At 36.5% G+C, this 22985-nt stretch overlaps 1 protein-coding gene across 1 annotated transcript in view; it reads right to left on the minus strand.

Annotated features, from left to right (window-relative positions):
* The window catches only part of LOC110374658 (uncharacterized), a gene marked incomplete at its 5' end in the record, with an annotated part of 38733 nt that overhangs the window by 7169 nt on the left and 8579 nt on the right, over window positions 1-22985 (minus strand). The window contains 3 exons of the mRNA XM_049842796.2: window positions 1574-1746; window positions 2190-2323; window positions 5991-6110. Of these exons, the coding sequence (XP_049698753.2) occupies window positions 1574-1746; window positions 2190-2323; window positions 5991-6110 (427 nt within the window). The remainder of the gene's footprint in view (window positions 1-1573; window positions 1747-2189; window positions 2324-5990; window positions 6111-22985) is intronic.

Below are 22985 nucleotides of genomic sequence, written 5' to 3' on the forward strand. Positions count from 1 at the left end.
ATAAAAACGATATGTCATAGATTTGTTTACTGTAGTCTCAAAATAAACAAATTGTCCCCAAATCGGTCACTACATTGTAAGGCTTTGATTACATAAGTTATAAAGGCAGTGTCCCAACAAAGGTCTGCCCATATCTAGTCTAGAAGTTGTGACGTCACAGCCTGACACACAAACACGCTTGTAGAAAGTGAGCCGTTGGCAAGCCTTAGGAAATATCTTAATGTCAGCCATTTCATAATTGTGTTAAATACGTAATGAATCATCGTTTACCTCAAAATGTTGAGTGTTGTCTTAAAGTATATTACGTTGACATTCGTTTTGCATAACTTTCTGTGGTTTGCCAATTTTATTACCGTATATGGATGTAGCTGTAGATTTTTTATTTGATGTGAGCTCTGTGTGTGTGAATTTAAATGCACATTTTCTTTGTATGTGTGTGTGAGTGTAAGTAGTTCAGTAGTGACCAAATTACCGAGTCATACAAAGACAATGTGCATGTACATTTATATACACACACATGTATGTCTTACCCGCTTTCGTGAAACAATAAATCATATAGTACAAGTATAAATTCCAGAGATTGGACCACACCGCAGGAATTTTGTAATCAATTGCAAAATGAATTAAAAGGTAATAGTTTATGTCGAATGCTCGGCTTTGATACATTATTAACCCGATTACGTTGCTTACATAACGGAGGTATTTCTCAAACCCCAGTTTATTACGAGAAGCTAAGTGGGCCCGCAATCGTAAATACACAATATACATATCGATACACAGTACTTATTTGCGGATAAATTAACATCTAATATCGAAGTTAGCTAAGTCGAAATTAAATTAGAAGAGCCCTATAAAAAATGTTGGGTGGTCGTTAAGAGTACGGTTCAAAATCAAAGTCAAATTCTTTTAATTTACATGGAGTTGCACGGTTCCAAAGAGGAGGTCTTATGGAGAAGAACCGGCAAGAAACTCCATAATACGTGCAGTAATTTAAATAGATATTAAAAAAATACTTGTAGTTTCAGTTAGTTGTATGTATCTTGCTTGGTGAAAGAAAATAACTACGTGTAAATGAAGATATTGACGACCATATTGTCATGTCTGTCCACTACGCCTAGACCAAAATATTGCGTTGTCAGTGTGTCTACACGCGTGACTTGTCTTGTAAGACTTACATAACATCGCGTAAGTTATGTTTGTTGCTGTAATCCAAACAAAAATAGGTACAGCTTTTTATTTTTATTAGTAGTTAAAAGTTTGTAAGTACAAAATACCCGTAAGCGGGAGGCTTAAGGATCATTCCCATGTCCTATAAGCCTTTTATTGTCGCGGTATAGATTGTGACACTTCCATATCTTCCGCAGCCACGTCAGTCTCTGCACTTGACGGTTGCATGGTGCGAAAATAAACCTCTAGACAGGCGATGACCCATTTTAAGGACCTTTGGTGTGCCAAATCCCTCCTTCTTCAAAAATCGTTTTGGTCAAGACATTTTTTTTTTCAAATGAGGAACTTTACAATTACATGACAATAATTTTGTTTTTGAGAACGATTTGATTCTAATCATACTTACAGCAACACCTGGAAGGTAGGATCAGCCCAGTAGCTGTACCCCCCGTGCTGCGGCGAGCGCACGGCCAGCACGCGCGTGCTCAGCAGCGGCGCGCGCGAGTCGCCCACCAGCGCGCCCACCGCCGCGCGCGAGCACGAGCGCGGGAGACATATGCCGAGGTGCAGGGTGCGGCGCTGGAAGGAGACGAGAGTGAGAAAGAGAAGTAGAGAAGTGGAGCACACAGAGGCGAATAACTAATTGTTAATAGCGACTATCATCCGCCAGCGGCTATTCCTGGGGAACTACTTTTATAGTTATGTGATTACGTGATTGTGCAAAAAATAGACAGGGGTTTATAATTTTAGTTATTATTTAACACATTCTTGCATGAACCAATTAGAAATAAATGGGTAGGGTCATCACATAGGTAGAGAAACAACGTAACCCACATAATATGAGGTAATTGAACATTATTATTTCCCGTGATAAAAGTTATGACGGTACACACAAGCATTAGGCCCGCGGTCGTCTCGGCATATAAGACGAACAACAAGGCATGTAATCACAATTTGAACAAAACATGTGAACTAATATTCATAAATAATTAAAAAGTGCTGTCCAAGTTCGCGCAACTTACAGTTTTGACGATATCAGTGAAGTTACTGGTGACGGTGACCTTGGCGACGTAGAAGGCTGTCTCGAAGGGAGGCCCGAAGCCCACCATCGACAGGTCCTGCCGCCAGTCGTTGAAGATCTGAGACTGAGCCGTTTCTGAGGAAATAAAAGAGTTGGTTGAATCAAGCTCTCATTTTCCGAATTTATGAAGTCAAAAGTTAATAAAAATGGAAAAGTAGGTTACATTACATTTCTACATAATTGAGAACATACTATAAAATCCCGATTAAATAAAATGTTATCGTATTGTTACATATTTAGCAGGAATAGAGTAATAAAGTATAGCAAATCATAGCTCCATACAAAAGACATCAACGCGCGCAATTTACGGTTCAAAACATTCCTATGCGTATGCGCAAGTTTTGCAATGCTTTTTAAATATTCGCTTAAATTGTATAATTAAATTATTATTTACATTCGATTAGCCTATTATTTACGTAACCTATTAATGAAATATTAATATTATTGTAAATAACTTATCAAAAATAATAAATCTTTAAAAACTTTAAAAGCCTCGTACGAAAATTTCATAATCATTAAACCAAAATATTATTTTGAATTTGTTTTTTGTAAGTTTCTCGAGGCGTGCGCAGGCGCAAGGCCGCAGCTGTTTGTAGAAAGTGACGTAAGTCAACACCCCTTGACCCAGTGGTTAGTGCCGGCTGTCGGCTGTACAGATATTGATGTAATTGTTGTGCGGGACAGTTTTTGTGAGTCATAGTAGTGTTTAGGTTTCATAATTAGCTGTTTGGTCACGTAACTTTTCTTTGTTCATTCTTAAGTATTTCAGTGAAAAGTTATTAACAATTTCCGTTTGGGAAGACTCGGAATATTTTAGTTAATATTTTTGTACTTGCTTATTAGGTTCCTGATGCCTCACTTATATACTTCAAAAACCTATAAACCAGATCGGGAATCAAACCATAACTCAAGCTATCATTTTAGCAACCATCCCGGCCAAACGATTGCAATAAACCTCTACTGTCCACTTTCCCTTTAAAAGTCGTTTACAAAAATTACCGACTTCCAAAATAATTTTCACTTATTTCCACGGCCCACGGCGTCTATTTCTACGATTACTCGATTGGTTACATAAGGTTGTACCCGCACACTGCAAACTAAATAGTCGGCCGATAGTTGGCCCGATGGTATTTTTTTTTGAAAATCATTTTTTTTTTTTTTTTATTTATCACAAAATACAACTATCATTACAGGAGAACCTAATGCAATAGTGTATTGACAATTTTACAGATACTTAATCTAAACTACTCTACACACTTAAAATTAAACATTAATTATATTAGAGCAGGTACAGTACACTACTCTTGTGAATTCATTCAGAGTACAATTAAATATATCAATTTTTCCCGATTCCGACATCGCATTGAGCGTTCGCAGTGCACGCGTCAGGGGCGCGCGCTGTAGGAGGTTGGTGCGCGCGCGCGGCACCGCCAGCAGCGCCGGTCGCCGCCGCCGCGCCGTGTATGCGTCCGGGACACATAACTGAATAATTTCTAAAATCCTCGGATTATGTATTTTGCCACGAAGTACTTTAAATAAATAAGTGGTGACAGCTACATCCCTCCTCACCTCAATTTTATAATACCCCACCATTCCTAATACAAAAAGAGTCGGGTACAACAGTGGATAACCTGGATAAACACCATACATTTTTGAATACAGAAATCTGATAAATTTGTTCTGTATGCGCTCGAGCATCAGTTTATATTTGAGTTCATGTGGTGACCAAACGACGGCATTACACTCTAGATGGCTCTTTACAATGGCTTCATACAGAGCTCTAAGGGCGTTTATGTTATTAAATTGGTTACCTAACCGTAATATCATCCCTAAATTTCGGTAAGCTTTTTTACAGACACTTTTGATATGAGTCCTGAAATTCACATCAGCAGTGAAGCGCACACCTAAATCCTTGACATCAGAGACCCGCTGCAGCGGCCTTCCGTCCATGCAATATTGGTGATGACTCGGGTTTCGTGCTCGGCTGAATGATATAGTACGGAGCATTTGGCCACATTGAAATATAATCTATTTTCTAAACTCCATTTTTCAATTTTGGTTATATCTTGCTGTAATATGTGATGATCCTCTTTCTGCTCTATTTTTAAAATTAATTTTAGGTCATCAGCAAACAATAATGGTGTGGAGTATCATGAATTAGATCAAAATCGAAAATCGTTTATTTTAACTTGGCTGCAAACCAGCACTTTTTGAACGTCAGAGCAAAAGACAAAACGCCCACCCCACTTTCCTGTTTTTGCTGGAAAGAAGAAATAACGCAAAAAATCTTACCAACACCAACAATAAATCAAAGTTTTTAGTCGGCCTCACACTGGCCAATACCTTATTGATCTGCGAACTACCATTTATTTTCATTTATTGCCGACTAAAAGTTTGCAGTGTGCGGATACTCTAGTGCTGTCTTATCGATAGCTGCATATCGATAAGCTAGTGACGAGTGGTCACTCGATAATGTCGCCATAGTCCGTGCTGTCGGAGGCTCGATTTGTTCACGAAATTAATTGCTATGCGCTAGGCGTGGAGGCTGTATGCATTTGTACAATTTAGCAACATTTTGCTAACGTTGTCTTTGTATGGTAATCGGTATCGAAATACGAGTATTTCAATAAAGATTTGTTCTAATTACTAATGAGTGTATCATTGACTATGATATATTCAGAGTGGCATGTAATATTCTAAAGAGATCTGTGTAAGTACTGTACGACTGCTACAAAAGAGCTGTCCTGTGTTTACATAGTATACAAATTGCTTTATTGGTTTTATTGAGATTGACGTCAATTGACAAAGAATTTAAGATTTTTATAACTAAGTAATTTAGTCATATTCATAGCTAATATGAGACGAGAGGTTACAGAATGCTTTCAAATCAATTTGACTCTAACCCTTAGATACTGGCTTCATGTACATATCTGGCACAGTTATCATCCTACATCACATCGCGTGACACTCAACACCGACAAACAGACACAGTTAGCACAGTTGTGTCGGCGACGCTATCTTAGTTCCGCGCACTGACACGCTTACGACAACAATAGGACACTTGCAACATTGTATGTACTTTGGCAGATAAAGTACTTACAGTGAATGTCTTTATAAGTAACCAGATAGATTCTGTGAATAAGTGTTCTTATTAACACGCTTATATTAGCTTCACATGTATGAAAATCTTGGAATCTTAATTTGACCCACTTCCCGGTCTCCGATTAGGGTGAAATTTTGCACACTCTCAGAGGAGTTCGTCGTAATTTTTCGAGCTTGTAGTGTCCATCAGTAAGCATGTGACTCCGCGGACCCGGTCCAGTGTTGCCCCAGTAGAACACGCTAGATTGTAATGTACGACAGATATACTGACTGTTGCGTTGTTTGACCGGCGTGTGCTGCTCGTTGAGGATGTCGCACAGCTCCGCGGACCCGGTCCAGTAGTTGTTGCCCCAGTAGAACATGCTAGATTGTAATGTACGACAGATATACTGACTGTTGCGTTGTTTGACCGGCGTGTGCTGCTCGTTGAGGATGTCGCACAGCTCCGCGGACCCGGTCCAGTAGTTGTTGCCCCAGTAGAACATGCTAGATTGTAATGTACGACAGATATACTGACTGTTGCGTTGTTTGACCGGCGTGTGCTGCTCGTTGAGGATGTCGCACAGCTCCGCGGACCCGGTCCAGTAGTTGTTGCCCCAGTAGAACATGCTAGATTGTAATGTACGACAGATATACTGACTGTTGCGTTGTTTGACCGGCGTGTGCTGCTCGTTGAGGATGTCGCACAGCTCCGCGGACCCGGTCCAGTAGTTGTTGCCCCAGTAGAACATGGATGTGTAGCGCCCGCTAGCGTCCTCCACTGGAAGAGACAGAAGAGAGTTAATTAATACAAATACATATACACGCAGCATGCACCACTTAAAACTAAACCAACTGGCACAGAATTCGAGAGATATTTCATGATCCTTGCAAGGGTTTTAGAGACGTATTTTGTAGCAAAACAGAGAAGTATGTTACGTTACGTTAAGTTGTAATGTATGGTGGCCAGTGTGCTATTAGTTTTTATAGGGCAAATATCGAAAATCGTTTTTTATACGTACTCGTATGAAAAATGCACAAGTACAACATGCCAATAAGGATGAATTTTGGTGTTCCGGCATTTCATTCCGCGCTTGCCTTGAGTGAGTATCGGTGCCTTTGGGTTTTACGCGACACTTTCCAAAATAACACTTCCTTCATAAATAAACTTCGATGTCAATGTATTGTAAGCCTTAATGTATATTTTTAGAACTGCAGATGTAAATTATATTTTCAGTTATACGTATATGATTCGTACATATATACCTAGTGATAATTTAGGTATACTGTAAAATATACCGAATAATGGGCATACACAATGTCATATTTTGCGGAAATATATGGAAATAATCATAATTGTCAACTGGCTATTATTTTATTGCACAATGTCCAATATTTTGTATATAAGAGGTATTAGAAATTATATCTTCGTATAACTGCTACTTTTCCAATTGTTAAACTGTCCAAATTCACTACTATTCATTATTGTCATTACTTATGCTGCATAATGCTAATCCGAAATATCTAAAACTCGGTTTCTTCCCCCTACAAGCCAAGCTAAGTTAACTAATATGGGACCTATTCATTTGCGAAAATTACTCTAAAATACATTTTAACGATTTGATTACCGCTTGCAACAAAACCCAAGCACTTAATTTTTAAATAACTATAAAGGCTACACTTAACGATCTACTTAGCTTCCTACAGTTCGAGAGCAGTTGACCTCAGCTGCAGCTGCACAATCTCGGTGCATTCGATGTAGGTAACAGGGACCTTGGTGCATAGGACCTTCGGATTCGATATGACAAAAACTGCCGATAGCTACCTTATAGAGAAATCCTTCGTGAATGACGTGGGAACTTTACAAGGATTTTTGCAGAACTTTGTAAAAGTATGATTGGGAAAATATGAATCAGGTTGAAAAATCTTGCAATATTGAGGCCTATATAATATTCATTATTTTTGCATGATAAGGTTCGGGATAAGGGCAGGAGGATGATGATGATGAAGGTTCGGGTATATATTTAAAATAACATAGATAGATGATCTATCTGACCTCCACACCCCAGTTATTATCTAAGTGGGACTTCTAGTTACTGCTGTGAAAAATTAACACCACAGTTCATATGAAAGCTTAATCCGAAAGGAGTGATAAAAACAGATATACGGAAATCGTCACATTGACCTCAATATAATTGTCAGAATCAGTCAAGATCCATCGTATTGTTCGTCGCGGAAGAGACGATCATTCATTTTGTTCGTATTGTATCCGGTGGGAAGTCGAAGTAATGATGCCGTAGCCATTTGTGATAAATCAGCATTAAATTATTTTATTATAAATCGCACTTTATGACAACTGTTTCATGTTTAAATGAAAATGAAATGTTTGAATTTTCGTTGAGAAATCGAAAGTATCCACATCTTCTGGTTCTTGGCACCTACACTAATCGGTACTAGACTTGAAGAAGACAGAAAAAATTTAACTATCCTTAAAACTTTATTGTCCAGAAAATGCATAGCCATGTACCAAGCCTAATAAAACTAAGAATGCACGAGAGAAGCCGCAGTATACAGCTGCACACTATCGAATAGTGAATAGAATCGAGATCTATGTCAAGGTGACTCGATGCAGCCACGTGTCAGTGACCCCAAACAAGTGCTCATTCTAATCTAAACCGTGTTTGTTTTTAATGCATTTTGTATTATCGAAGAGATGATGTATGTTTGTTTTTGTAGGGAAAGCTAATGATTAATCGATTTTGTAAAGACACGGGAGCATTTGTTTCATAGCTTCAGCCAAACTTAATTAAGTTTTTTTAATGTAAATGATGAAGGTTTCATGATTAATTTAATGCCAATTATTTTCATTGCCAACCTTGTTCAAATTGTCACTTTGAATATAATTCTCAAAAGAATAAGAATTAAGTACTTTTGTTACCATGGAATGATTTATTTAAAGAATTTTATAATAAAGGCGAAGTTATCGAACAATGGTAGTAACCAAGCGGTATTGTTATTTTTCCTGAGAGATTGCAGATTCCTCAATATATCTTCTTCACATCGCACAGATTTGATGAATGCATCTTAAGCAATCAATAGAACATCATCATTATGTGACAAATATTCCACATTACGATCACCAAGGCCTTACAGCCCATTCCCTTTATTATAAATCTAATATAATCTATAAATAATGCCAATATTACCGACCTTGTGTTAACTGACCATAACTGGTGTAATATATTACGGCTTACAAAATTAAACTTGAAATAAAGAACCATAATTTCATGGATTTTTGAGTTTGATTTTGAAATTATTGCTAATGTGTGTCGAAATTGGAATATTATGAGGTGTTTTGGTGATTTTAATATTTTAAGGTTTGGTTAAAAGTCATGGTCTTTTGCCCTTCATATAAAACGTACTCGTACGTTTCCTAGACCTATACAGCGAACGAACCGCGACCTAATTTTGATAGTTGCCTATAGTGATATTCGCAAAAATGAGGCACTTGAAACATGTCTTAGATCAGGTAGATTAGTTGGTCTATTCAGCTATTAATTAAGGCGAATAGGTTTTCTAGTACCTAGTTCCTACAATTCTCATCATCTCCAGAGCCTTTTCTCGTGCTAGCAATTTTCAAAAATGTCGTCGCAACATCTAATTCAGCCCACGAAACCTACTCCAATTTTACCCACCAAGCATTTCCCCATTTCCTTTTACCGCATACCATAGCAATTTGTATCATTTCCCAACAGTCCTGGTGCAATTGCTTACCATGCCAAACGCGTTGGGTCGCAGTGCTGACCTCTAGCGTGGCGCAACTGACTGATGGGTTCGCGTTACAACAACTTACTACGAATGTATGTAGGTATGGGATGCATTAACTACAACTTACTACGAATGTAGGTATGGTATAGGATGCACTAATGACATTGTGCCTAATCGGTTTCTGAGATGTGTAAATGTTTGTAGGTTTGTTTATGTGGATTTTTTACCGATTTTCCCAAAAGAAGGTTTTGAAGTCGGATCTTGTTTGTTTTTTTTTTGTGTTTGTGTTATCATCCTACTAGCTTCCGCCCTCGGCTTCGCCCGCGTAGAGTTCGGTTATATCGCGTTTCCAAGAGAATTTGTAATTTTATAAGATACCTATAAGCTACGTATAATGTAACCTGGATATGAGTAAGTAACCAAGCCAGGATAATCATATAATTATTCTGTGTGCTCCAATCTGAAAACGTATCTCTGAAAACAACAAAAAAACTAAATATATATCATTCAAACCATCTCAAAACAAAGACGTCATTAGCAGAAAAATAATTAAGAAGTTTCTAATCAGTGCAAGTGGAGGTGTGGCAACACCACGATGCTAACGGTCAAGTTGCGCGCGCGCCGATTAGCTGATGCGCTGACGCAACGTGACGGCTGACACGTCATCGATGGCGCTTTGAATTTCGAACGATGTTTAAAATTTATTCTTGTTGATTATGTTTGCACGTAGTATGGACCTTTTTTGTTTTTCAGATAGTTTTATTTTGATTGAAGTGGTTGTTGCCGATTGTACTTACGAATACGCTTGCCATATACTCTTTGTGTGCGTATCTGTACTACATGGGTATGTTAGCTTTACTTAGTATGTAGATAAGTATCTCGTAGCCATTTTTAGGAAAGTTTTACTGGATATATACACAATATACATGCTCTTAAAGTGTATCTTCTTCACCCAATGGCTATTATAAAGATTACATGCATGTACTCAACTAAACATGAAACAATTTTAACAATCACACAGTTCCGGCCACAGACACGAGCAATATTTTCAAACATCATTCAACAGCCACTGAATTACGCAACGCCATTAAAATGTATAATAAAGCGAGGCTCATGGAGTAAAAGTGAATAATAATAATAATATCAGCACATAACAGGTGCTAATAAGTTTCACTGCGCCATAAGCTGCGCGTGCGCTTGTTAGCGGGACATCAGTAACGCGGCGCGGTGTGGGTGACGAGCGGTAGCGGGTGGGATTAAGATAAGCAGGGGAAAAAGTAATGTAAATAAAATAATTTAACAAATGTGAACAAGATTTTGTTATTAACGTAACGTATATCTTGTTAATATATATTACATAAGGCAGCTAGCTCTGGCCACTTGCCTTTGTTGATACTTGAAATCAGAGAGAACAGGCTCATTTAAATAACAATGCCTGATTGACATATACCTACATACAGTATGTGGCTAAATATGGTGTATCTGCGCCAATTTTCTGGTCCTTAGCGCAACATTGTCTATGGGAGATTGATAATTAAATGCCTTGAAATTAGTACAACTATTACACATATAAATAAAACTGTTTAACACTACAGAGGGAAGATTGAACTTGACCGCTCATCCCTTGCACCGCGACATTGTCATAACCATGCGTTTGCGCAACGCACCGACTCATGGGACGCTTTCTCCAGCCGCCGGCGATCATGTGTGCACCAGTTTATACGCAGCTTAGTGCTGTAGGCCGACGGAAGTAGGCTAGCGTGGTGGACCACCTAGGAAGGTAGAGTGATGATCTGAGGAAGATGGTATGGGTCGTTCTGATGTTATATGATGAAGTAGCAATGGTATATGTTAGGGGATGGCTAGGGTATAATCGTTAACACAAGTGAAATTATACTAAATAGACTGATGATAATGATCAATCAAATCAAAAATCGTTAATTCAAAATATGCTGCAAAATAGCACTTTATGAACGTCAGGAATTTACAAGCAGCTCCAAAACACCCACCCTTCACCACTCCCTAAGTGTTTTTGCTGGGAAGAAGTGGCGCAAGAAACAGTTATGTTGATAAAGTTTACGGAAACAACGGATAAGAAAGAACTGGCACATTGCCAGATTTAGTTAGAGGAAGCTTAGCATTTATGTAAGGAAGTATAAGTAAGTGTGAGTTCCCATCAGAGAAGTTAGGATATCTCATTGAGATTCACTATAGAATTATTGCCTTACTTATTTGGATATATTAACTTTCTATAGTTAAGCTTTCCCAGTAAGTAGGCATAAGTTTTCGCCGTATGAGCTTGATATGAAGTCAGAGTAATTACTGAATTTGAGTCAAGATAATTACAATTACGTTAATAGCGGAACTTTCGCTAATTATTGTGTAATACATCGTAAGTGTGTAGTTACAAGAGCGTCACGCCGACATTAATAGTGACGTTATTGTTTCCTTATTATAATGCTAAAGATGACGGATTAGCTGGAAATACTGGAATCTGCTGTGAGCTATATAACATACATACATAGTATACACAAAGTAATAAGTTTTGTTTATGAGTCAATATGTATTACTGTTTATTGTCCAAGATTTTCAACACTTTTGACAATCTTAACCTTTCTTACAATATGATTACTTTGTACACGTTATTTTTTTGCCACAGTGTCACGGGTAAAATTGGTGAACTCAATACCAAATAGATAGATAAGGTGTTGTCCTGAAATCTTAGCGAGTCCACGGGATTTTTCGGTTCGTATTATAGTTTAATCCGGAAGACAGCAGCTAGTAAGTAACAAATTAATTCAATTGCGATTCTAATACGGTTGTTTAACTAGTAAACTACATAATTGCAGTAACATTTGGTAACCTTTAGCGATGCAAGGTGAAGAGCACACCGCACGCATGACTAAGTTAATAGAAGTTTTGGTTAAATATTTTAGTAGTATTGCGACTTGCGAGTCTTAGGTAAGCTGAACTAGAAGACAACGCGTTGTTTTTTAGAAAAGTCTCGAATTTTAGGTCCGCGTATTTCAGTGGTTAAACTTATGTCCCGAGAGAATTTCGTGTCAATCCCGGATAAATAGTGACGGTTTTATATTATGGAGAGAATTAGTCAATCAAGGCTGAATTTTATTGTGCAATAGATGTGCACGTAAAAATTGTAGAATTGACGGCAATGAAACATGCGTCCATGGCAATGAAAACTATTCCTGCAGCCATCGTTTTGACATATCTTTCTCTTTCTTTTCTTAAATACTCGTCTAGTAAAACAACCTAAGTGAACCTGAACCTGAAGTGGTGCGTGTGTAAGTTTATCATTTTGTGAGGTGAACGTGGAAATATCTTTTTGTAGTTGACTGTATAGTACAAATTGTTTTTTTTCTTAATCATGCCGTGGCGATGAAAACATAAGTCACGGTAATGAAACATGCGGCCACGGTAATGAAACGAAATTGTTTTACAAGACATGGCAATGAAAATTTTTTCATTGCTGTGTATTTTTTTTCATTTCCATAGCAAATTTTGACCACGGAAACCACGGCAATGAGAGCACGGCAATGAATATCAAGGCAAAAACATCAAAAAACTAAAAATCTGTTAATAATTCACAGTAATTAATACGTCACAAATAAACATAAGATAGATGGCATTGTACCGAATGATCAATTAAGAGGACAAACTTATTCAAACAGAAGTAAGACCTATCCACGGCGATGAAAGAAAAAATGTCCAGTGATAAAAAAATTGCATACTTGCATTTATGGCGCGAAAACGCGGGTACGTACACACGTCATTCCACGTCGAACACTTAACGTCCACTAATATGCAACATTTAGCGCACAGCGGGAGGGACGCAAACCGTTAGAAAAAGCAATATTCTCAAATATGTTTAGGACATGGCGATGAATGGTAGTTCTGGGACAAACTATTTTTTATTTACTATTTGTTGTATTGTTTAAATATTTGAACAAATGTAGTCCGTAACAATACTTTAACTATTCACGAATCAAATAAAAGGAGGTTTTAATATAAATAACTAATACATTTTTATCAATAAGGTGTAGTACACATCAAGGTGACGTGTGGACAAACACGGCAATGAAAGATTTTGAGGTTTAATTTTTTTTTTTGGAGAACCAATTAATCCTATTAACAAAATATTTAGTGCTACACATAGATTACTATTTCACCTACTTAGAAAAAAATATTAGAATATTATAACTATGATTTTTAGTACCGATTTCATCGATGCCACGCAATTTTTGGTCCCGGGAAATTCACCCATAAGTAGTATACCTATATATAAGTGGTACTTTACACCTCCTGCGGATATTTGACTAATATGTAAGAAATATTCTTCAAAGAGGATTTAATTTGCAAAGTTACGATGACTACGCAATTTATAAAACGTATATATAAGTAATTTGAATGAGCTTTATTTATACATATTTGGTTTTCAGGAACAAATACGTAGATACAAGAAAAACATATTCATTTGCAGTTGTTTGTCAACGAAGTGATGTGGTAATAATAAGATATTTTCGGCAAAATTCGGCAAATAATATAAACGAACAAGACTGCTAACTTAGTTGACCTGCGGTCATTAACAGACTGCACCCACCTTGATTGACTCTGTTCTCTCTCTTTGACTGCCTTTAGAAGTTTAAATAGCTCACTTAATTCCTCAACAGCAGATATGAGACTTACTAAAAATCCATTACACTCATCCATGATTAACACTTCAAAATACCTACATGCAAACAGCTACGAAGATGACTCGCTATGACATATATCGATTGACTCATTCACCAATAATCTACTTTTTTAATGTGAAGAAAAACAAAAGCTAGTCTCAATACTAGAAAACAAATTGAAAAGAAAGCCGTCTACAAATCGTACTACTAAATCAACGTTAATGAGAAGCGTACACACTGGTGTTACGCAATAATAGCCCCTAAGTGCATGATTATAAGCGTTAATACAGCGTGAAAGGGTACAGGGGGCAAAGACCCCATCCTTGACGCTTTCACTTCATGGGAATATTACGTAATAAGGGAAATAGGTTCCGCTGTCGAAGTTTTTTGATAAAGTTATCAAAAAAAGATTTTTTCTTAACATTTTTGAATACAGTGTTGATAAAAGAATAATAAATATTACAGAGAAAACTTTAGGAAGATGTAATTTGAAAGTAAAATAAATAAGCCTAATTGTCTGATTGATCATTAGTTGCATGTCGTGTGGGAAACTGTTAGCAACTGGTATTTCAATAAGGGATGTTGCTTATGTAATTTAAAATTTATTTTTTATTATTATTTTTCTGGGTCTTGTAATCTGGATAACCCATTTATTTTATCTATACAAGTAAGTTCAACCCTATCTGGGACTTTCACATACAAAAATCGAGAAATTCGTACCAGTCAAGTTTAACCTGTACTTGTAAAACAGGCTTTATATTAAGTTACCTTCAAAGGTCATAAGGTTAAAAGGCTTTTGCGGTTCTGTGGTTAAGATATTCACGATTTACGCCCAAAAGCCGGTAACTATGCGGCAGTCAAGGAAACGGAAGTGGTATTCAGTGGGCGGCAAGGCTTGACTGCAGCTGAGTTCAACTGTCAGGTTCAAGTTCCAACCAATACTTAACTGTATGTAGTTGTTAACTTTCGTTTTGAGGAGCTGATTGTGGTATGGTTCTATTGTTTTTGCTGGTGTAACAGTGATGATAAGAATATTCCTATAAATAAGTAAAAAACTGGAAGTAAGTATGATTCTTGTAACTTTAGAACATTAATTTTTGTTTTATATCTACTGGGGCAGTTCTTGAAAAAAATATCTTCTCTAAGGAAAGTTACAATAGTACCTAGCGTATAGTGGTTAGTGTAACAATGAAATAAAAACTATATGAAGTTATATTTATTTATAACTCAACAATCATTTTTATCACATGAGTAGGCAGTGCAAAAGATTAATGTGTGCCTACTATTTTGGTATTAACATTGACATTAAAAGGGAAGGTCTGAATTCGAAGTAATTGACCTTAAAGTACTTTTAAATGGCCAATTTGTCTGATCAGAGTCTGTTACCAGTCATTGTCATTTTATAACACTTAATTATTGTAGGCAGTATCTTAATCTTTATTAACAAAGAGACCAACAGTCTGTCAGTCTGTCTAACGCTCTTTTAGCAGCGTGAGGGAGTGTCAGACTCTTACTGATTAAACCTTCCATGTTCCTTCTTAAACCCTTTTTGTACCAGGACAGCAGTGATATAATTCCGGTCTGTCTGACACTCTGTAGCTTACTTTACAGATTCCTGGTGTAAAAGTAACTCGTCCTTAACTTTTCTATTTTGGATCTTATTCATATGAACCCTTCAACCCGTTTTTATCTACCCGATCTAATGTTAAATCACTCTAAACTGGCTAGTCACCCTGGCTGACCCTGTGACCTGCAAGTTTCACTACGTATCTATAGCTTCTATGTCCGAGTGTGTTTGATAATCATCTGGTCAAACTAGAAATTATCTTGATAAACTTATGAAGATAGTTCTACAAAGAACACAGAGGAATACCTGTTCACTTTAATTAATACATAGTTATTAGTTATATTACTTCATATTATTCACATTATGGTTTGCGCTGTCCCAAGAGCCCCACTAATATCTGGTTAAGAAAATCTACAATACCAATTAAAATTAGTAAGGTAAAAAAATAATTAACAGCACTTATTAACATTTACAATTGAACCTGCATCAAAAATGTTTGCACACCAGATGTTACTTCTACTTTTACTGACCTTACATAACCCAAGGTCGTCTTTAAGCTCTTCAGCCATAATTAGCCACTTGCCATAAGAGTAGTAATGAGCCACGGGGGCTACGTAATAGTAGTAATTAGTATTGGTCAATAGTTGTTGTAAAACGAAGACATTTGGCAACGGTAGCTGGAATTCAGATGTAAAGGTGATGGGACACTAGCTCGTAACATTTATATGACATCGTGATTATATTCACTGTAAATTGGCTGTAGGTAACTTGTGGGAATTCTGTTTGGTATGTGTAATTGGGTAGAAAGATAGATATTATTTAATGATACATATGTGCAACGAATTAAGTACAACCTACATATATCTTTATACTATTTGTTTCTACATACTACAACACTAAAGATTACAATACTAAAGACTTTTGTAAAACAAAAGGCTTGATGTAAGTAAAGATAAATGTAGTAAAACATGTTGTAGTCAACTTAGCAATATATACTCTTACTAGGTGGTCCATTGTTTTAAAACAATTATGTAACCGAATCAGCTGACCGTGTCGACCACAAGTCTACAACAGCAACGCTTACGAACTAAACTTTCCTTAGTTTTATTGCGCTTTGAACTGTTAACTCTAAATAGAACACAGTAATTACCGATAGGAACTAAAATGTTAAATAATTAAATATATCACAAAATCCTCCTTTTTGTGAAGTCGGGTAAAATATGATTAGGATGGTTTTAAGACCTAAAAGAAAATGTATTGTAAAAGAATTCTATAAATGTACAATTGGCTAAGAGGTGAAATATGTGACATGACATGAGCTTTATTTCATAAGTCATTAAATCGGATCTAGTGAGTATAGATCCTTACTTTGGTTTTGGAAAAATAGCTGTATCTAGAACACTAAAACACGTCAGCTGACTCAACATGCCTATAGTTATTAAGTCATTGATGACTATTATTGAAAAGTTTTCGCAGTACCTATTCTACTCTGACCATGTTTCGTTATTTAGTTTCTAAGTAGTCTTGAGTAGTTCCAATTATTCCAAGGTCTTTTTTGATCTATGTATCTCAAAATTGAAATGATTGATGTTAATATCATTTGGGTCCGCTATTATTTCTATTTTTAATTGAATTTGGCACGGTATAGAAATGATCTTCGGCTTATTCAAACGCCAGCAAAAAGCAGCAGTAAAATTGTGAGAAAACTAATCTTATTTAAGTTTACCTAATCAGGTAAGTAACCGCGCGACATATCGACGTTACATAAGATCTGACCGAGTAACCGACTGGCTGCGTGTTATATGCATAGATTGAACCACTTGCGCAGAATTGTAATCGCTTCCAATATAGGAATAGATTGGACATTTTACGGCAGTAATTTCTTCCTTGTAGGTTAGGAGGAGTAAATTCCTTATTGGAATAAGTTGTATGTAGGTAAGTTTGTTAACCAATTACGGTAGAAATATGTTGTGAATTTCTCTAGTATTTTTAAATAAAGACTTTAAAATGTCTGCCTGTTTGTCTCTATGGCTCCACAGTACTTATAGAGAGTGTTTGGCCGGGTGTACGAAGTACTTCCAACGGGCGCATCCTGAAAAAACCTTTGGTTAAGCTGTGTAGTTTATAGTTGATTGTCATTGCATTTCATAACCGGCAAAATGAGTTGTTACTACATCTAAGCTTTGCGTATCTTTTAAGTAAAATAACTTTGATATGAAATCCATTAACGAGCCTTACCAAACCTTTGCTAATGACTTGTCGAAATAACTATTTACCTCCCTACTCAGTAATGACTTGCAGCTTACAGGTTTCTCCGAAAACTACATAATACCTGAGTTTCCTCACATTTAGTAATAGTATTCTAATATAGGCACCATTAGCGGTAGTTTAGTCATAAAGAAAGATTGAAAATCGGTGTGACGTAGAGCACACTAAAAACTTTTAGTCGGCCGATAGTTTCAAGTTCGGACTCATAAATCAATATGGAAAGAATAATAAGCACATAACAACGATCAGGTATTTGGCGGATATCAGGGGCCCGATTCTCCTAATTTTACTTAAGCGACATACGATTCACATTCGACTGCGATCCAATTACGACTCGATTACGATTGAAGCGTACCTATATATGGTTAAAACTGCCATTGCGATCATATTACGATTCGATTTCTATTCAATTTTGACATTATTAACTTAGGAGAATCGGGCCCCAGACCGACTAAAAGCTTTGATTGAATTCACAGTTTTCTTTAAAAAAATATTTCCAACCATCAGCCGACTGCTTAGTCTTCATTATGCGTTCAGTCATAGAGGAAGGCTAAAAACCGATGTGACTTAACGACATTCAATTCTAGCTTTCATAACTTTGACTAAACGTTTTGCAACGCGCATTATCCTCGCAAACGATTAAACGCGCGAGAATCGAACCTGACACCTTATGTAACGCTATTATGTCGATAGTGACATCCCTCTCGCACGTACGCTGTGTGTATATGCTTGTCCTTGTTTAGCGACCTGACCTACTGTCATAGGAGTATAACTTTCTCATTTGATTATTATTAGTTTAGATTCAGTTGATTTTATTGAATTCGATTAGGTGTTGAATATCAAACATGTTTTTATAAATATTAAGTTTACTGAAACTTTTCAGATTTCTTTTATTATCTGATGAATTCAATGATTTATTAGAACAATGCATTTTATTTTCGGTGTCTATCACCTTCTTCACCTATTGTGCCTAGTATAGTCAAAACAATAGTCTAAATCACATTACATTAATTTACATTTCCAGTTTTCTCTTAGCTGTTTACAAAGACCTTTCAAGAACTACGTGAGAAAAATAATATTTTCATTCTGTTCTGAGGAGGTTATTAGGTCATCTACAAGTTTTCTCTCTCAATAAGAAATTGATTCATTCATAGACGGATTAATAAACTGTCGAGAGAAGCCCCCATCTCATTATTATAACGTGGCTTAATTGACCTGTAGGCAGATTAAAAATAATTACATTTATATGCCTATTTCAATTTAAGAAATTGCCTACAGCAAATGACATGGTAACATAGATAACATCTATGCCAATACATGGTACCTCCCACTATTAAGAACAGGCGGGGCAAGGGGCGCGAACTAGTGTTACTTGTATGTAACCTACATTCAAGCCTATTATATTCTAATAAGACACCTGTTCGTTTGTTTTGATGTCAATAGTCATGTATGGTGAGAGAAGTATTAACTTTTAAATAAGATTATATAATATGACATTTTCGTTTTGGCATATACTCAGAAGGTCGCAGGAATACCATACATAGATGCCTCCTTACTGAGGCCCAAGTTCACCGATATGATAAGTGTCCATTTTTCTTAAAACAACTGTTTACTATAAATTATCACGCATGAGTTTCAAAGATAATATTAATTGTTTTAAGAAAAATGAGTTTAGTGTTACAGCCTAATTCAAAAATTAAAGCGAACAAAGCGCAAAGCTACTCAAAGAATCGTATAGCCGTAATCCTATCACATTACCATGACTTGGCAAGATTGCAATATTACTTTGGCACAGTTAGACACACGATTAATGACCCTTAACGGATTGTGTCAGTCAACTATCAAAGCTTGACAGCAACCATCATTATTATCATCCCATAATGAGTTCAAAGTATGTCTTCTATAGTAATATATCAAAGAAGAAACATTTTTTATATGCCTGTAATGTCTTCGAAACTACAGAACCGAATTGAAAATCGATTGAGTAATATTTTATCCATGTATGTGAGTAGTTCCCACGGGAGTGCGAGTGAAACCGCGGAAAAACATATCGTTTTCTTATAAACTTAACCAACAATGGTGATATGTGAAGAATTCATCAGAACACCATCAACATTACCAGATTATCAAATCACCAAGATGGGTCATCACAACCCATAGTGCACACACGACAGCAACCACGTGCACCGGCAACCAACAGATCCGGTCATCCGTTACGTGAACAACCGGGCGCTCTCACACACGAGGTTGCGCAACCACAGCACCGGCGCGCGCGCAGGGAAGTACGAGATAATGTGACGTAGCAACGCGTTGGTGATCGGTTGTTGTTGCTTTGGATGTGAAAGATAGGTGTATTGTTGTTATATTAGGCTGGTTGGAAGAAACTATGATTTATGACCTTAATACGCTGCAATGTTTGTGTGAGCGATTTGTAATCGAAACCAAAATTGAGTTTGCCGTTTGTGTTTGATAGAGACATTGATTCAAAGTACTCTTTTAAATTAAATAAATATTTAAATGTGGTTAGTCCATTCTCAAATTATTCATTTACGAGACAAATAATGATTTTTTAGCTATTTGCTGTAAGTGGCATAGACAAGCACAGACAAGGATCCAGTAAAAAATTACAAGAAGATAAGAAGAAATGATAAAATCACTACCTATTAGTAGTTTGCTCCAAGTCTTGTAACCACCGAGGGTGTACCACATGACCCATCCTTCACCCCCTGACCTGCCCCATACGACACAATGGTTCCCACGCGTCTTCATTACCGGCTGATGATAATAGTCTGCTGGCTAACGGACAAGGCTGCGCGTACGCACGCATAGGACATGTCGCTTGTTGAGATATGTATAAGTTTTCATGTCTTATCTAGGTGTTTTGTGTGAATAAGAAATATAAACTTTGGACATCCGTAGGGTCGTATTAATTTGTTTCTTTCAATGTAAATTGAAGCAGCTCTTTTAGCGTAAATCGTTACAAACAGGAGAATTTTATATTTTGACAATACTTATGACAATTGACATATTTAGACAGATTGAGTGGTACCTAATTCTATTCTTAAGACAACCTAAGTTTATCAATTGCCATTTGGTTCCTAGGAAACGAACGAACCCAGGAAATCCTCGGGAAAAGTCTAAGCATTTAACTAATGCCTTCGAGTTGTCATATATTTTCTGTCTCTTTAATAACTTTCATCGGCCAAACGTTGCTCTCATAAAATATCAATTGAGTCCAGTAAAATGATACGGTTAAGCTTACAAGCTTTCAATAACTTACCCGCTTCCTACTCGAGAGGAACATAAATTATTAATCTGAATATAAATTATATGGTGACAGTGCGCTAAGAGGTTGCTTAGACGTACAAAGATAAGATTTATTTGAATTAGATTTAATAGAAGATAACCAATATTTACTTAGCATCTACCTAACAATATGTTGTATGATTTATAGTTCCAAAAACTGATGCAGTGCTTACTGCATTGTATACGTCCTAACTAATAATAAAGCTATAGAGATTGTTTATTTGTACGCGCTTGTCATCTTAGAAGAGTATCATCATCGTTTACAGAGTACATATAGAGTAAACATTCCTGCTAAACTACTGAACTGATTTCAAAAACTCTTTCACAGTCAGAATACTACGTTCTCCTATATTAGCATGGACATTCAGCCCATATTTAAAAGGGTATGAGAAGTAGTTTCGAGACGCCGGTGGAACCACTAGAAACAGCTATTCAGATAACATTTTTGGTATATCAAAGACGCCGATAGTTGAGTGGACTCTTAGTAGCTGAGGAAGCATGAAAAGCAAGTATAAGCGAAAGATTCCATGTCGAAGGTCAAGGGCCATCAGCGGATCAAGCCGCGGGGCACAACTAGTCTAACAATAATGTTAAAAACTCTTCCCATATCGACTTTCACATTAATAAACACACTGCACAGGAGGAAACCATAGATAGCTAGTATAATAGAAAGTGTTGCCAGCTGCACGAAGTTATCTATGGTTAACATGGGATTTATTGGGATTACAGTACATGTCCACGTTTAAATGTTAATACGTGTTGGCTGTTTGTTTGTAAATGTATTTAGATACTGGTAGATAGGACTTTCATTCATAGCGTGTGGATCGATTGCACTGTAGCGAATGGTTAATAGAGTTTTGTAAGCGAATTGATATGTTTTCGAGCATGTCAAAAAAACCTGTGCAATTTCATTGTAGTGTATATTCTTTATCTTTTAATAACTTCCTTGTTTCATGAGAAGTATGATTGTTTATATAATGATTGTACCTATTTGAATTGAGGACAGTCCAATATGGCAATTCAATTTTTTTTACATTCATTCTCACATATGACAATATTGTTACACGAAGGAAAACAATATAGACCCATTTTCCCGTCAAGATTAACAGAAGGAAAACTCGCAAGAAAACACATACGCACACACATACGTTCACACAGACAAGTCTCAATCACATTAGTACATAAATAGAAAGTGAAACTAACAAGTCCTGTCCAGTGGCACAGGACACGCGGCCATACTTGGGCAGTTGCGTCTGCGCAAGGTTGAGTTGCAGTTACCGCGGTTACGGAAGGTTCAGGGTTTTTGTGCCATTCGGCGGTTTTGGTTTCCGTGTTATTATTTGGATTTTATTATAGGATATGTTAAAGTGCGTTTAGTGTAGAACTTACGGTATAAATTATAGCTTAGTTTCTATATTCCTACAATAAAACTATAGCTTTTAGCAGACCACTGTTTTAAAAATATCGCATTTAAATAATGAAACATGTTTTATATTACCTATTTGTCAGGAAGTCACACCTTTTAAGGTACAGTCACATGAAACAGTTCAATATTTATTGTTCTTTAAAGGTTTTAATGTGGCACGTACTCCTAATATTGACTTAAAGTAAAAAAAAATATTTGTTGTAATTTATTGAGCACCATTATCCTTATTATTGTTGGAAAACAACGAGAATCTTTTACAAACAGACTGTTAGCTAACTGTTCCCCGATTCAAATGAAGGTGAAAATGAGCTCTAATTCCCCTCTACGTCTACCATTCACTATTTCCTAGCACAGATCTCTATCTATCTATCAATGGTTCTTTCACGACGATGCAAAGTAAATTGCATAACTCACGCATGACTAGGAACCCAAGTGATGTGTCAATCGAAAGCTGTCAAAATTATGTCATTGTCAAACAGACGCCATGACACATTAAATAGTAGTGACGTTGCGAATTTCTTTGATTCAATATTGAATCAATGACTTTTCACTTTAATTGTAAAAGGTCTTTTCATATTGATGTTTCTTAGAAATTGAATTGACACAAGGTTATAAATGTACTTATGTATG

Source organism: Helicoverpa armigera, chromosome 5 (assembly GCF_030705265.1).
Source record: "Helicoverpa armigera isolate CAAS_96S chromosome 5, ASM3070526v1, whole genome shotgun sequence".
Classification (NCBI taxonomy): Eukaryota; Metazoa; Arthropoda; class Insecta; order Lepidoptera; family Noctuidae; genus Helicoverpa; species Helicoverpa armigera.